This window comes from Lathamus discolor, chromosome 2 (genome assembly GCF_037157495.1).
Source record: "Lathamus discolor isolate bLatDis1 chromosome 2, bLatDis1.hap1, whole genome shotgun sequence".
Taxonomy (NCBI): domain Eukaryota; kingdom Metazoa; phylum Chordata; class Aves; order Psittaciformes; family Psittacidae; genus Lathamus; species Lathamus discolor.
The window spans coordinates 8,570,053-8,585,007 of record NC_088885.1 but is presented as its reverse complement, the minus strand read 5'-3'; the positions used below and the strand labels follow the sequence as shown (position 1 = coordinate 8,585,007).

General features: G+C 39.1%; 1 protein-coding gene across 1 annotated transcript in view; it reads left to right on the top strand.

Moving 5' to 3' along the window:
- CNTNAP2 (contactin associated protein 2) overlaps positions 1-14,955 on the top strand; it is a 1,034,819-nt gene that overhangs the window by 334,910 nt on the left and 684,954 nt on the right. The window contains exon 3 of the mRNA XM_065665653.1: positions 8,934-9,127. Coding sequence (XP_065521725.1) covers positions 8,934-9,127 — 194 coding nt within the window. The remainder of the gene's footprint in view (positions 1-8,933; positions 9,128-14,955) is intronic.

Genomic DNA, 14,955 nt, shown 5'->3' with positions numbered 1-14,955 from the left:
TGTGAGGAAAGGGAAATGTCTATACCCTCTTCCTTGTCTTTTGTTATGCCAGTGTGGTTAGTTTGTATGCAAGGGGTTTGTATGCCAGGGTGTGGTGATCCGTTGCCTTGCCTCAACTTTCTGTATAGAAAACAAGAAAACACCTCATGGAGAAGAAGCTGCTTGATGCCTTGAATACAGATGATGCACGCGGAATATTGAAATCTTCGTCCAAGTTTTGTTTAAGATTCCATTAAGATGCAGTTGTGAATGAGCTTCTTCTTGCAATATGTAATTAGAAAGCAGAACAGATGGGAAAGGCATAGTTTAAAGTGATGTGTTCATTAAAATAACCAAAGCGGCAAAGTGTGTGTTCCCCAACAGCAGATTCAGGATATGAGATTCCTCAGGCTTATGACTTTTTCCCCATGTTTAGTTTGACAACTGTAAGTGACAATGATGAGATCTCTTTTGTATAATTTTTATTATTAGGTATCACCACTGTTCCTTAGGGCAGATTGATCATTTTATTCCCTCATATGTGGTTTGTGCTCAGTTAAGATATGCTAGGAAGCCGTGGGTATTAAGAAGCAGACACTACATCAAGGGATTTATTTTAATTGCATTTACTGTAAGAAACATCTGTTGGGATTTAAAAAATAATATAGTGGTTTTAATGTTCTTTTAAAAAAGATCTGTGTGGACTGTATCCTGATAACTACTGTTATCCCTTGGGTTATTTCGACTCAACTTTCAGGGGTTTAAATTAAAATGAAAGAATTTTAAGAAATATAATTAGGGTTTTTTTTAGCCCCCCTTATCTGTTTCTCAGTATAGGGCAAGTCTTCTAAAATTAGTCTAACAATGTCCAAAGAAATATATGCTGAAGCAGATAGGGCTAATCCCCTATTCCCCTCTCCAGCCTCCCCCACCCCCCCCCCCCCCAAAAAAATACCCAAAGAAAAAAAGGAAGTATTGCATATCTAAAGAAATGAAAAGTATACTTGATCTGAGAGTTTCAGCCACACCAAGGGAATACAGTAACAAGTGACAGTAGAAATCAGTAGAAACATTCCCAGTGACTGGTAATGGACACTGGATAGGCTGGTGTGCCACTTCAGCCTTTCAGAAGTCAAGATTAATGCTGATACTGACCTCTCTGTAGACTTAGAGCTTTCAGCTGCTGTGATGGAAGGCTAATTTGGGAAATGAATATTGGATCTTTCCAATCTTCTGCTACCCCTACAAAATCAATTTTGTCAAATGTGCCTTACAGGGCCTAGAGCTTCAAGGCTTACTCGAGCCCAATTCTTGTCGCGCCTCTTGAAAGCTGCTGTTGAAACTCATGGGGAGTTAAGCCACAGGCTGGGTCTGATTTGCCAGTTTTTAGTAAATATGGTCTTATTTGGGGTTAATTCTAATAATGAATACTGGGGAGGAAATCTAGTTGTTCTCATTTCTGTCTTCTTTCTTAGCCTCTGTGATATTTACCTACTTAAAAAATAAATATAGGTAATTTTAAGTAGGGGATATAACTATAATCATGCTGCTGTTTCCTTGGTATTCACTGCCTTCTAAATCTCAGCCTTTTTTTTCCTGTGGCAAAGCAAAATGTTCAGTATTTGCCCACCATCAGTGTTACGTATGGCCTTGTCTGCAATTCCATCACTGTAAAGAGCTTTTCAAACGTGTGAAAGGAAATCCCTACCCAGAAGCCAGGGGCAGAATTACAAATCCAGATTTAGCTAGAGCAGCAGAGAACATAAGAAATAGAACAACAGATGATGTTTGTGATAAGGAAATTAAAAACGTTTATTTGTGCTAATACGAGGAGAATATTGTTTCAAATAGAAATGGAGCTGTAATATGAGGACTGGAGTCTCTTTGCTAGAGGGCTCTACATAAAACGTTAACCGTGATTCATGTTCAAAGCAGCTTGAACTACAAAGTGCTTAATCATCCCAGATTTCTGTACGTGTAGAACTTTTCTCGATGTGACTAGACCTACTCAGTGCTGTGACATTATTTGCTCTGGGTGAAGTTAAATGCATTACTGTCTGTATTCAGGCAGTCTTTATCTGCAGTGATAAACTGAACAAACAGAGGAAGACAAACCAAACATGGAAACTGCCATGAACATCCCGCCTAAGCATCATGGTGACTAAGAGTGCAGGTAGATTTATGCTGTTTAGAAGTATGTGTCTTTTATATTGTTTTCTAGGGTACTGTAGAAAATGGCTGCCCATATTTTCTCTGAAGTGCAGTGAATGAATGATCTCAGTATTTCAAAGTTTTCCTTTTTGTCTTGATTTCTCTTTTATGTAGCGGAATGACAAGCAATGTCTTGGAAAATAGCAAGGTATCAAACAGTATTGATTTCATGCTATTGGAGTGACCTAGAAACTGTTATTTCTCATTGAAAGATTGGGCTGTTTTCCCCAGACAAATAAGCAGATTCAAACTTTAACAATGTTTCAGCTTATTATTACATAATTATTAAAAAAGGCTTATTTTTTTGTTCCCTTGCTGAAAGGCTGTAGAAGTGTTCTATGATTTGATAAAGTAATCCCTTGAATTATAACTGCCACAAATCCTAAATCCTCTATCTGTAGCTTTTCATAGTTTGTTTTCCAATTAAATTTCTGACTAAGGATCCCCTCCTTCTTCCATTCACGTCATTGAAACAGAATACTAGACTTATTGTGGTACTGGTATTTTTTATTTTGTGATTTGAAGTAGGGAATGATGAACAAGCACATCTAAACCAAGAATAGATTATTCTAGTGCAAATTAATCTTTCCAGTTCTTGTTGTGAATGAACATTAAAGTGCCAAATGTCCAAAAGAAAGAAGATTGCTATCTGAAAGGAAACAGATGCTTTCAAAATTCATCAGTGTGTCCCTCCTTATAGATCTGTAAGCTCAGTAGCATATGAAAGTTCTGATAAAAATCTAAAATCAGTAAGCTGACCCCAGCTTTGCCACTTACTGATAATTTGTCAGAGGGGAATGATAAGAAAAAAGGCCAACTCATCACATAGGCTTTCTTCTAGTGCAGCAAATGGGAGCTTGCTCACTCAACTTCAAATAGGGAGCTGAAATATATAATTAATAAAAAGGAAGAAATTATACGTGACATTTTGCAAAAGTAGGCACACGTTGACTTGAGTCCTTTATATTCACAGAAAATATATGAAGTGCTGTCTTTTAGATGTGTCATTTAGAAAGAGGCTGTTTTTCATATTGCTTTCAGTCTCAGGGAAATTAACCTTTAGAATAAAATCCAATAAAAACATGAGGGGCACTGGGGGTTTCGTAATTAAAAAAAGAAAAGAAATCTTTGAACTTCGGCTTTCATAACGATGCTAATGCTGTTTGTTAGCAGTAGTCTTTATTTGGTGAAAAAAATGTAAAGATTCAACTTCCACTACTTCTTAGTGTTCTGAATATAGTTTTGTATCTTCTGCACCACCCTGTGTCTTTTTCACTACTAGTCTCATTACACATTGGTTAGTCTGCAGTAGAAGCAGTTCAAATGACTTTCTGTAGCTTGTTTTGAAAGTAAAGCTTTATGGAAGCTTTCCTTACTGCCTTTTACAGGAATGCTCTGGCTGGCTTTGCTGATTAAGACTTTCAGGCTTTTCTGCAGTGGGAACTTTCTTGGATGTGCAATGATATGTGGGCCACATACTCAGTGATGACTTTACTGTTGCCTAACTTGCAGTCCTCTGCTGTCTGCTATCAAAGGTTCACGTACAGTGGTTCTTGCGCAGATTGAAATTAGTTGTTCTGTTTGTGCTAGAGTGCTATAGAGTATAAATAAAAGTAGTCAGTGACTCCCTTAGTTACTGTCACTGAATCAGTTACCTTGCCTGCTTAGTGGACAAATATGTTTAATCACATCATATTCTAGAGTAGCATAAAAATAAGAAGCAGATATTGTCTGAAATTGTATTTATTGTACCATATCTAGCAAAGAACTGCATAAATGCTCCTTACCTCTTCAGTGAAAGCAAACTTTATTATTTGCCTATGTTTAATATCTTTTAAATGTGTCATAGTACCTAGAGGAAATCTGGAGAGGGACTTTTTACAAGGGCCTGTAGGGACAGGACAAGGGGGAGTGGCTTTAACCTGACAGAGGGGAGGTTGAGGTGAGGCATTAGGCAGTTCTTCCCTTTGAGGATGGTGGGGCCCTGGCAGAGGTTGCCCAGAGAAGCTGTGACTGCCCCATCCCTGGCAGTGCTCAAGGCCACATTGGACAGAGCTTGGAGCAACCTGATCTACTGAAAGGTGGCCCTGCCCATGGCAGGGGGCTAGAACTGAAAGAGCTTAAAGGTTCCTTCCAACCCTGAAACCACTGTATGATTCTGTGATACCATAGTATGTTGTGGCATTTGGCATTAAAAGGCAGTATATGAAGTAAAACAGTGTGATATAAAAAAGCAAGCATCCAATGCCTTTTATCTGCCATAATAGAAAGTGCAAATAATGTATGTAATAAAATTCAGAATATAGCTTGTAACTATTAAAAATAAACCATTTATACTAAGGTGTGAGGAATAATACTGTAAATAGCATTTATTCAACAAATTTAATATACATTGCAATTTCAGTATGAAGTAATGCTCACTGAAAATTACTAATGTGCTGTCATTTTGATCATTCCTGAAAGATAATTCATTATTCTGTCACCGTATATTGGCCATAAAAGTAAGTGTATTTCAAATGTAATGCCATATTATGGAAACCAGCTTTGGTTTCCAGATTCACTATTCCTTTAAAAAGGCAAAATATGTCAACTCTTTTGTAACTCCTCTGTTCCCAGTCCAACGTCAAACCGAATTCCAATGAAGAAGCTGGGTTTTATTGAGCAAAATATCTGGAGATATGCTGAGCTGTGAGCATGTGCACATTTCTGGAGGTGTGAGGGCTTTGCACCTGCTTAGGGTGAATGAAGACACAAATGTGCTTCATTTCCTCTGATGAATTTAGGGCCTTGGCAAGGGTTTCACAGCTGGGAAACTTTTATCTAATCGAAGTTCTTCATAACTGACTTAGATCAAGCACCTGAAAAAAGAGGGACCTTTATAAATCCTTGGCTCAATAGAGGTTACACATATCACAAGCACAATAGAGCAAGTAGTTGGCTTCCCCAGATTACACAGCTTGGTGAGTCACAGCGGAAGAGGAAACTTTCAGTTGATCCCCAACAGGCTGCTTTCGGTGAATGGCTGATACCTGCCCAGCCACAGACTGCTCACCATTCCTTTCCCATGCTGGTCTGCATAGCACCACATTTAGCTACAATCCAGCATGTTTCCCCTTCCTCCTTTGGGCTATTTATTCATCTGCTTCCTTGGAAAAGTTGGAAGGCAAATGTGCAACTAAGAGAATTATGTCAAGAAACCAATGGTGTAATGCTGTTTGCTGCTGTCTGCAGTACTGACTGAAAGTCTTGTCTCTTGCTCACTGGCAATGGTTATATGGCAGACCATAGTACACTACTTTTGTTCCCATCTCATGGCCTAGCTCTGTGGTCCAACTTTTTGCAGGCATGATGTGAAGAATCTTTTTTGACTCTTCTTACATTAAAAAAAATAAAAAAGGAAAGCTAATGTTATCACACAAGTTTTAAAAGCTTTTGAATGGATTTGTATTTGAAGACTTTCTGAAACCTCCTTGCGGTTTACAATGAATGAATGAGTTTATCAAAGAAGGCCAAAATCTCATCTCAGTATTATAAATGTATATCATGTTACAAGTATTTTCTTATAATTATATGTAACAAAAATCTGTTTCAGTGCAATTCTGCATAAGCAAAAAGTGTAAACCTCACAATGTCTCTTTTAGCCTTCCTACAGCTATAGTATATAATCTTTTGTCAACAGTTGCATTGCTGAAGGACGTTTTATTGATGGTTTTATCAACTCTGTCTTGCATAATAATTTTGGAATGCTCACATTTGACCCTTATGTATTCCTGGAGCCACCAAAAGGTCCTTTTGCAAAGCTGGCTTCTGCACAGGGACAGCTTCTTATCCTTTGTGTGCAGTCAGTCTCGGGTATGCCAATTGCACAGGGGTGCTAGGACATGGAGAGAAAGCAGCATCTCTGCTATTGTGGCAAGTATGTAGAGCTCACTGTTCCTATCTCTTTCCATAATAGTCATGAAGAAATTCTGTTCTTAAATGGCCAGTTGCCATTCTGTTAATGAATTGAGTCAGTTTGATTTTGGGAATGTGTGGGAATGCTTTTCGCTGCAAGTATTTTTAGTAAGGGTGTTTTGCTTTGTTTTAACAGGATGTAACTGTTCCCTGCCCCTGAAGAATCTTTTTCTATTGCTGAGTATTCTTACCTGTAGCACAAGGACAAAGCATCTATTGTAAATCTTTAACATTTTAAACAATTTAGATGTCATTGGCAGAATGTTACACTAATTATTACAGTGAAAGGTGACTGCTTATGACATCAATGATCCCGTTGATATCAGAGCATTAAAATGGCCTGTGACCTGCAAATGTTAACACCTGTAGGAGCTGAGTGAGCTGTAGGCTTGTCTAAGACTGAAGCAATGCTGCCGCCTAATGATAGGAGTATATAAAATGCAGTATAGCAGGGACTTGGCAAGCAGGCTGGGTTTGTGACTTCATTTGAAGTCCATAAGCGAAATTAAAAGCAAATTGGCCCATGGACTAGACTGTGTGATTTCGTGGTGCGCCAGGAAGTTTATATGGTTCAGACTTAAATGCAAACCCCCCCTGTAATTAAGTCTGCAAAGTTTGTTTTCTGCACCGTAATGTCTGCTATGAATATAGAGATTTATTCTCTAGGTTTTCTCTGTATTGATAGGTTTGGGGTTTTTTTGTTTCATGTATTTCCTAATACTCATTTTGATCATTCCTGAAAGATAATTCATTATTCTGTCACCGTATATTGGCCATAAAAGTAAGTGTATTTCAATTGTAATGCCATATTATGGAAATCAGGTTTGGTTTCCAAATTCACTGTTCCTTTAAAAAGGCAAAATATGTCAACTCTTTTGTGAGTAACTCCTCTGTTCCCAGTCCAACGTCAAACCGATTTCTTAATTCCAATGAAGAAGCTGGGTTTTATTGAGCAAAATATCTGGAGATATGCTGAGCTGTGAGCATGTGCACATTTCTGGAGGTGTGAGGGCTTTGCACCTGCTTAGGGTGAATGAAGACACAAATGTGCTTCATTTCCTCTGATGAATTTAGGGCCTTGGCAAGGGTTTCACAGCTGGGAAACTTTTATCTAATCCAAGTTCTTCATAACTGACTTAGATCAAGCACCTGAGAAAAGAGGGACCTTTATAAATCCTTGGCTCAATAGAGGTTACACCTATCACAAGCACAATGGAGAAAGTAGTCGGCTCCCCCAGGTTACACAGCTTGGTGAGTCACAGGGAAGATCATGAGGGGAGAGGAGGGGTGGCCACGAGGGGAGTTCGTGAGGGGAGCTTGAGAGGGGCCATCGAGAGGGGAGTTTGTGAGGGGAGCTTGAGAGGGGCCATCGAGAGGGGAGTTCGTGAGGGGCAGATGTGAGGGGAGCTTGTGAGGTGAGTTTGTGAGGGGCATGCATGAGGGGAGCTTGTGAGGTGAGTTTGTGAGGGGCATGCATGAGGGGAGCTTATGAGGTGAGTTTGTGAGGGGCAGACGTGAGGGGAGCTTGTGAGGTGAGTTTGTGAGGGGCAGACGTGAGGGGAGCTTGTGAGCAGCAGAAGTGAGGAGAGAGGAGGGATGGCTGTGAGGAGTGATCATGAGAGGAGAGCAAGGGCAGCCATGAGCTATGGCGGGTGACCATGATGGGTGAAATGAGGTGCGGCTGTGAGGGGTAGGGATGGCAGCTATATAGACTAGGCCGTTATGCGGGGTATGTGGGGGGTGGCTTTGAGTGGAGACCATGAAGGACAGTCATGAGGGGAGATGAGGGATGAGTGACTGGAGATCATGAGGGACAGCAAGGAGAGGAGATGAATTTGCCCTTAGTGACATGGTTTAATGGTGGGCTTCGCAGTCCTGGCGTAATGGCTGGACTCATTAATCTTAGAGGTTTTTTCTAGCCTAGTTGATTCTATGATTCTATATAATTGTAATATCTGTTTTACAATACTTACTGCTGTCTGCAGTATCCAACTACAGTTTTTCCCTTATTTTTTCTTTATTTCAGAAGAATAAGGAATCTCATGAATGTCTTTTATCTATGCATCACTGGCCTTCTTTATTTAGAACAGTTCTATGTAGTCTGTGGCTGAGAAGAATATTGTTAACAGTGTTACTGTCAAGCTAATTTATAGACCAATAAAGAGCAATAACACTTCTGTGAGGCATCTGCCAATGTAATCTGGGACAGCTTGTACACCCAGCAGATCAAAGCTGGATCCAGCCGTGCGCTACCTGCTCCTTTTTCAGTTCTGCTGGTAGATCCTTTTGTTTGTGCTCTATCCTGAAACATAGGAAAGCATAGAACTTGTTCTTATTTCCTCCTGGTTTATCTATATTATCTCTTTAACAGGAAATACTATTGAAAAGGCATACAGAGTTCAAGGATGATTATTGATCTGTGCCAGTTTGCTCTAAAGAAGGATTTCATAGCAAATGGGTCAACCCTTGGAACAATTGTAACATGGCAAAAACTAATACACTGTAGTTAAGGAATTATAAAGGCACTGATTTGTTAGCAGGCAGCGCATTAAATCATTATAATTATGTGGAGAAATGATTAAGGCAACAGAGTTAATGCCTTTGAAGCATGTGCTGAAAATGCACCTTAAAAAAAATACGCACTCATATTTCTCTTGTATGTTTTCAAGTATTTTTGGTATCACACTGCTCTCAGCTGGGCTGCCTTCTAGCCATCAGCATCTTCACAATGTGTTCACTTCAAAGCCTGTGTTTGAGGTCAAAATCTCTCCTCTGTTTCAACCCAACAGGTGCAGGAGGTTGGTCTCCATCAGACAGTGATCATTATCAATGGCTGCAAGTGGATTTTGGGAACAGGAAGCAGATCAGTGCTGTTGCAACTCAAGGCAGGTACAGCAGTTCTGACTGGGTCACTCAGTATCGGATGCTCTATAGTGATACAGGAAGAAACTGGAAACCATACCACCAAGATGGAAATATCTGGGTAAGTGAAATGGAAGCTTATGTTGTTATGATGCTGATTGACTGTGGTTTTAGGAACTCCACACTCATACAACTTTGAAGTGTTGTTTTTGTGAGGACAGAACAGTGATTTGCTCAAACCAGTGACTCAAGTTGCAGCTGCTTTCAGGAGGACTGAACCCAGATTAGCAAAGCCCGTTTGCGTTGATGGCAACTCTTGAAACAAGCAGATACCTTTTTGTTGTTGGTATTCCTCAGTGAGTGTCTTATGGCTTTCCTTTCCCTGCCTTTTTGTCCTATTAATTTCATGGAGTAAATGTGAGACAGAGTTGTAGTTCTGAAAATCGTCCTCTTAAGCACAACATTTTGGAAGGTAGTTTGTTCTTTGTGTGTACATGTGCTGGGGAGCAGTTTGACCAGGTATATACTGCTTTCCATATAGGTGCCACAGGGATGTGCCCTTTTTGGCTGGAGTAGAGTTAGTTTTCTTCACAGTAGCTAGTTTAGGGCTGTGTTTTGGATTTGTGCTGAAAGCAGTGTTGATAACATGGAAATGATTTCAATTATTGCTAAGCAGTGCTCACAGAGTCAAGGTCTTTTCTGCTTCTCACCCCAAGCCAGCAGTGAGTGGGCTGGGGGTGCACAAGTTGTTGGGGGGGACACAGCTGGGAAAGCTGACCCCAACTCTATATGGTATCATGCTCAGTATAGGCCTGAGGAAAGGAACATTTGGGGATGAGGAACATCTGGAATGTTGTTTGGCTTCCCAAGTAGCCATTACGTGTGATGGATCCCTGCTCACCTGCTTGACCATTGGAAGTGGTGAATGAGTTCCTTGGTTTGCTTTGCTTGTGTGAGCAGCTTTTGCTTTACCTTTAAACTGTCTTTATCTTGACCCATGAGTTTTCTCAGTTTCACTCTGATTCTCCAATCCCACTACAGGGGGAGTGAGTGAGCAGCTGTGTGGGGCTGAGCTTCCAGCCAGGGTAAAACCATGACAAGGGATATTTATGCTATAATAATTTTAGAATTAAACATAATTTGAGGGGCTTTGTAACATTTTTTCATGGATAAGCTGATAATCTCATTCTTGCTGAAAACAGTAGCCTTCCATTTTGCTGACAAAAATAGATATTATTAGATAACATACCTATCCTTATAGCAGTTGTTTTAGATGGTTATTGTTTTTCAAAAGTAAACTTTGAAAACAGCAAAATGCTATAATTCTTTCTGAAACCAAATCAAATTGGTTAGCTGTTAAGCATCATCAGGAGCAATATTGTCAAAACAGACAACGTTGAGCTATTGTAGATTTGCATTTTTGCCAGGTGCTTCTTTTATTAAGGTCTGTTATTCAAAATGTCAAGTACAGATTATAAGGTGAATAGTTTTATCTGTACAAGAGAAACTTGCTTAATATGTGGAGTACATAGAGGCAGTCATTTTTTATTACAGTATTGATTTATTGAAAAAGCTTCCTCAATGTGCCAAATAGGATTCTGAAAGAGGGAGAAATTAATGCCAGGGGGACAGACTGAAGTGAAGAGAAAAAAAAAATGGTGCTGCTTTAGATTCCTTTGGACTTGGTCATATGAATGTTGCTCACTGGGGAGGGGGAGAAAGCCTATGCTTAAGCTTGATAAATATTACAAGTTTCTCTTTTAAGGCACCTTATGTATGTAAGGATACTTAGATTCTTTGTGCTTGAATTATGTTAGATGCAGAAAAGCCTCAACAACTATTACTGAAATAATGAATAATTTGTCTCGGGGGAGTGGGAGAGCTGGCTGGGTGAAAAACACAGGTAGCAGGACAGTTAGGCTGAGGAAAACTCTGTTCTTAATACCTTGAAGGGGCAAATCTTTTGGCAACATGGGATTTGGTTAAGTTACAGCTGTGACTATTTGTTTTCGAAGCGGCCTATCTACCTGAGGGCTTTGTAGAAAGTCTTCATTATCATCTCTTAATATAAAAATATTGAAAGCTGCTTCATGAAAGAACATTTCATGAGGTTTTTTATTAGCAATTACGTGTTTGGTGAATTCAGGTCAAATGTTACTCTCTTGTTGACCACAGATGCCACTTGGAGAAAATGTGTGAGGAGTTACACGTAAGTTTGCTACTTCTATATGAAATGCTGTATCCTTTTATACTTAGCAAACTGGTTGCTGAAGTACTGTTGTTTTTCATGTCCTGAAATTTTTTATCCATACTAGAAAAGCAATTTCAAAAACCTACCGTATTCCAGCTCTCTTTTAAGAATAACGTTGAGCTACTAGCAAAAAAAAAGAGGCTAGGGTTCTTGACTCCTGATTTGCCTAAACCAGCATTGTTTCTGTTGTTTGGTTTGGTGGTGGGCTTGGCAGTCCCAGAGTAATGTTTGGACTTGATGATGTTAAAGGTCTTTTCCAACCTAGTTTATCCTGTGAGTCTATGTCTTAGCCTTTGTTTAATGTTGAAAACATTGTGCTTATTAATAAGTCTTAAACCTAGTAAGTTCCCAAGGCAGGGGAGGTACCTGAGCATGGAGAAATACCCTTGTACCTTTGTAGCAGTGTTATGAGGAGACAGACTTCCCTGATGAGGACATGGGGTGGTGCAGAATTTCCCATCACATCTTCCTCTTAGGGTCACTTTGTACAAGATACTGAAAGCAGAAGAAGCTGTGAGGCTTAGGTCAGACCACATGAGCCAAGTATCTATCCAGTGTTGTCAATTTAAAGTCATTAAGTCAAAATCTTCTTGACTGAAATGACTGTGATAATCTTAAGTATCTCACATGATTCTGGTGCCCTTAGAAAACCTTTTGGGAAGTGTTTAGTCTTTTCCTTTGGAGTCATAGCTTTTAGAAGTTTTATCTACAAGAGAAATATGCTATGTAGCTTTTGGTTAGTGTGCCTCTTCCATCATCCCCATGCCTGACTGTCATTGTTTACTGACAATAGTAAATTTAAAAATAAATGAGAAAGTAAAGAGGAAAATAGAAGTGCAGAGTTCAACAGTGTTTAATACTAGAGCAGTTATGATATCAAATGATACAGACAGAAGGCGAGATATGGGAAACAGAAGGAAGTAAAAATAAAGCTTGCTAGATGAGACGGAGAGAGCACAAAGGAGAAATAATTTCCAACAAAGATCTAGTTAGGAATAAACCTTGATAAACTACATAAAATGCTGAAGTGACCCCTTTCTGTATGCATTAGTCAGGGAGGAAAAGAAGTTCTATAATTACCTCCTAAGTAGGAGAGAAATCAAAAGGCTCTCAGGAAGTCTGTGATGGGGAAAGTGCTTTCAAGGTGAATATAGAGTAAGCTTCCCAGTTCTGTGAAATAGATTTTCAGACCCCACCTCTCCCAGGCTTTTGAATGTTTTCAATTTCCATGAATTTTAATAAGATGAGTGAATGTGGCCTCTTTCCATAAAATGCCTAGCAACTAGAGAATTTTGATCACCTCTCCTATCTTCGCTTTTGTAGTCTGAGATTCTAATTTTAATAGGTCATGAGGTCCCTCTTCAAACAGCAATCCACTGGGGTGTTTCATGTACACAGTAAATCTTTGTTTTGGGATAGATGCTCATTTTGGTTTCTACATCAACACCATCTATCTGTATGCCTAACGGATACATACCAGACATGATTGTACATATAATACTGCTTCTGTTTCCTAACTCAGATACAGATCATGCAAATGCCTGTGAGCTCTATAGGTGTAATAAGAAAATGTTGACATCTTAAGAAAGCCTTGAGACTCAAATAACAAACCTTAGTGACAGAGGCTGAGCACCTCTAATATTCAAGTCTTCCCTAAAGGACAGTGGAAGATCTTTGGTACAATTTAAGAGGCATTACAAGGTATTATCTTCAACAAATTTGGTTACTTTAGTGGAACTTGTGATCAGCTCTCATCCATCTCACTGTCTTGTATCTTGGGGATATCAAAGTCAGGCTAATGAAGGAGAAAGTGTGACTGTAACTGAGTTTCAAAAAAACTCAACGAAACTGATGGCAAAAGAATGCAGACCCTTTCCCATAACCTCCAGATTACATTCTGTAGTTGACTCTTATCTCCAGACCCAGCAAACCTCAGTGGAGGTGCAGAGATGTAAATAAAAGCAGATTTTGCCTTTATAAAGGAAATGTACGCCTGGTCCAAGTGGCTGCTATTTCAGGTGAAAGCAATTATGTTTTCTGGTTTTGTTTTTCTTTCAGTTTTAATAAAACTAAAATGTATTATACATAACATCTGCTTTTGTAATATTTTTATTGCTGAAAATGTATTAAGGTATTACATAACTTTCACTGTGAAGAGTTCTTTTTGTAAAGGAACTTTATTTACCTATTGGATTTAAATACTTTATTTTCTTTTAATACTGTTCCTTCTGTTCTTTGTTTTATGTGAAATTATCAGAAATCTAGCAAGTTAACTGTAAAATGAACTTTGCATTTCTCTGGGCACTGAGGAGCAACTTACTGTTTGAGAAATGCAGTCTCTTCATTTACATGGTTCCCCTTGGTATTGAAAGCAGCAAGTTAGCACAGCACAGTGGATTTAGCTTGCATAGGAAAATGAGCTTGCAGCATTTCAGAGTATTTTGATATAGTATTGAGCCAAAATTCATTTTGAACGCAAGCACAAGTGAGTTGGATGATTAACTTTTTCAAGCTGTGTGAGATTTCAGATGTTTAATACTCTTGGGTGCCTTTGGAAATACCAACCATCAGACAGACCTGAAGTAACATTTAATGTCTCGGTAGATACAAGGCAATCATCTGCACCTCTACCTAGCTGAAATTCTGTGGGAGCCATCTGCTCAGCGTTTCTGTTCGTCCTGACGTGCTAATTCTGGTTAGGTTATTCAGAGAACAATCTGCAAACCTTATCACATTGCCTGTTCCTTCCACCTGCTCTACAGAGCATCATTTATAGCTAACCAAGGACTCACTGCATACATCTCAGACTACAATGATTTGTGCATGGAAGCTGCATGAATAAATTGTAGCATACACCCTCTCTGTTAGGACATACAAGAATTATTTGCTTTGTAAAACCTGTCACTGCTGTTTCCCTGAGAACCAACTTATTTCTATGACCCTAAGCTAAACAGCATTAATGAACGATGCCATGAAGCAGTTATTGAGTTTGATGCTTACTGCTGCTGTTTTTGTGGTTTCTTTGTAGGATATTTACTGGAAATGCATGCCGTAGGAAGATTTCCTAGCTTGATGGGCTTATGGGCCTGGATTTTTTGTCTTTATTAAAAAAAAAAAAAAAAACAAAGTCTATTATTGATTAAATTAGCTTACTAAACCAATTAGTTTATATGTAATTATACTGACCTGCAGTTATGGGAACATTTTAAAAATACAGAATTCAATTAGAGTGGTCTGTAACCTGCCACTTCCTGTTGTTGGTTGCTACTTAGAATATCAGATGCTGTGCAGACCTGTTTAAACATGGGAGTGGTTTGATATATTAGAGGAAAAGTTTTGACTAGTGTTTATAGCAAGGCACTGAAGTCTTCTGGGAATGTTGTGAATTTATTGTTTTCTATTTAAGGATTCACTGACCTGTCCTGTCTGAAGGGATGTTTATGTCAGGTATCTTGCTGTCTCCATAGCAATGCCTGCAAGGTGACCAGTGTTGGTTTTAGTGGCTCTTAATTCTCCAGGTGTTTTATTACTAGAAATACCTTTTTAAAATTTAAACATTCCTTCCATGGGGAAAAAAGAAATATCTGATTTTTCTTCTGGAATCCCCTGTGTGCCTTTTCTTCATTTCATTATGCCTTAGCTTTCTTGGGTGGTAGGTCTCCAAGTCCCTGTCTCCCATGCCTTTATCTTCTGAAGAT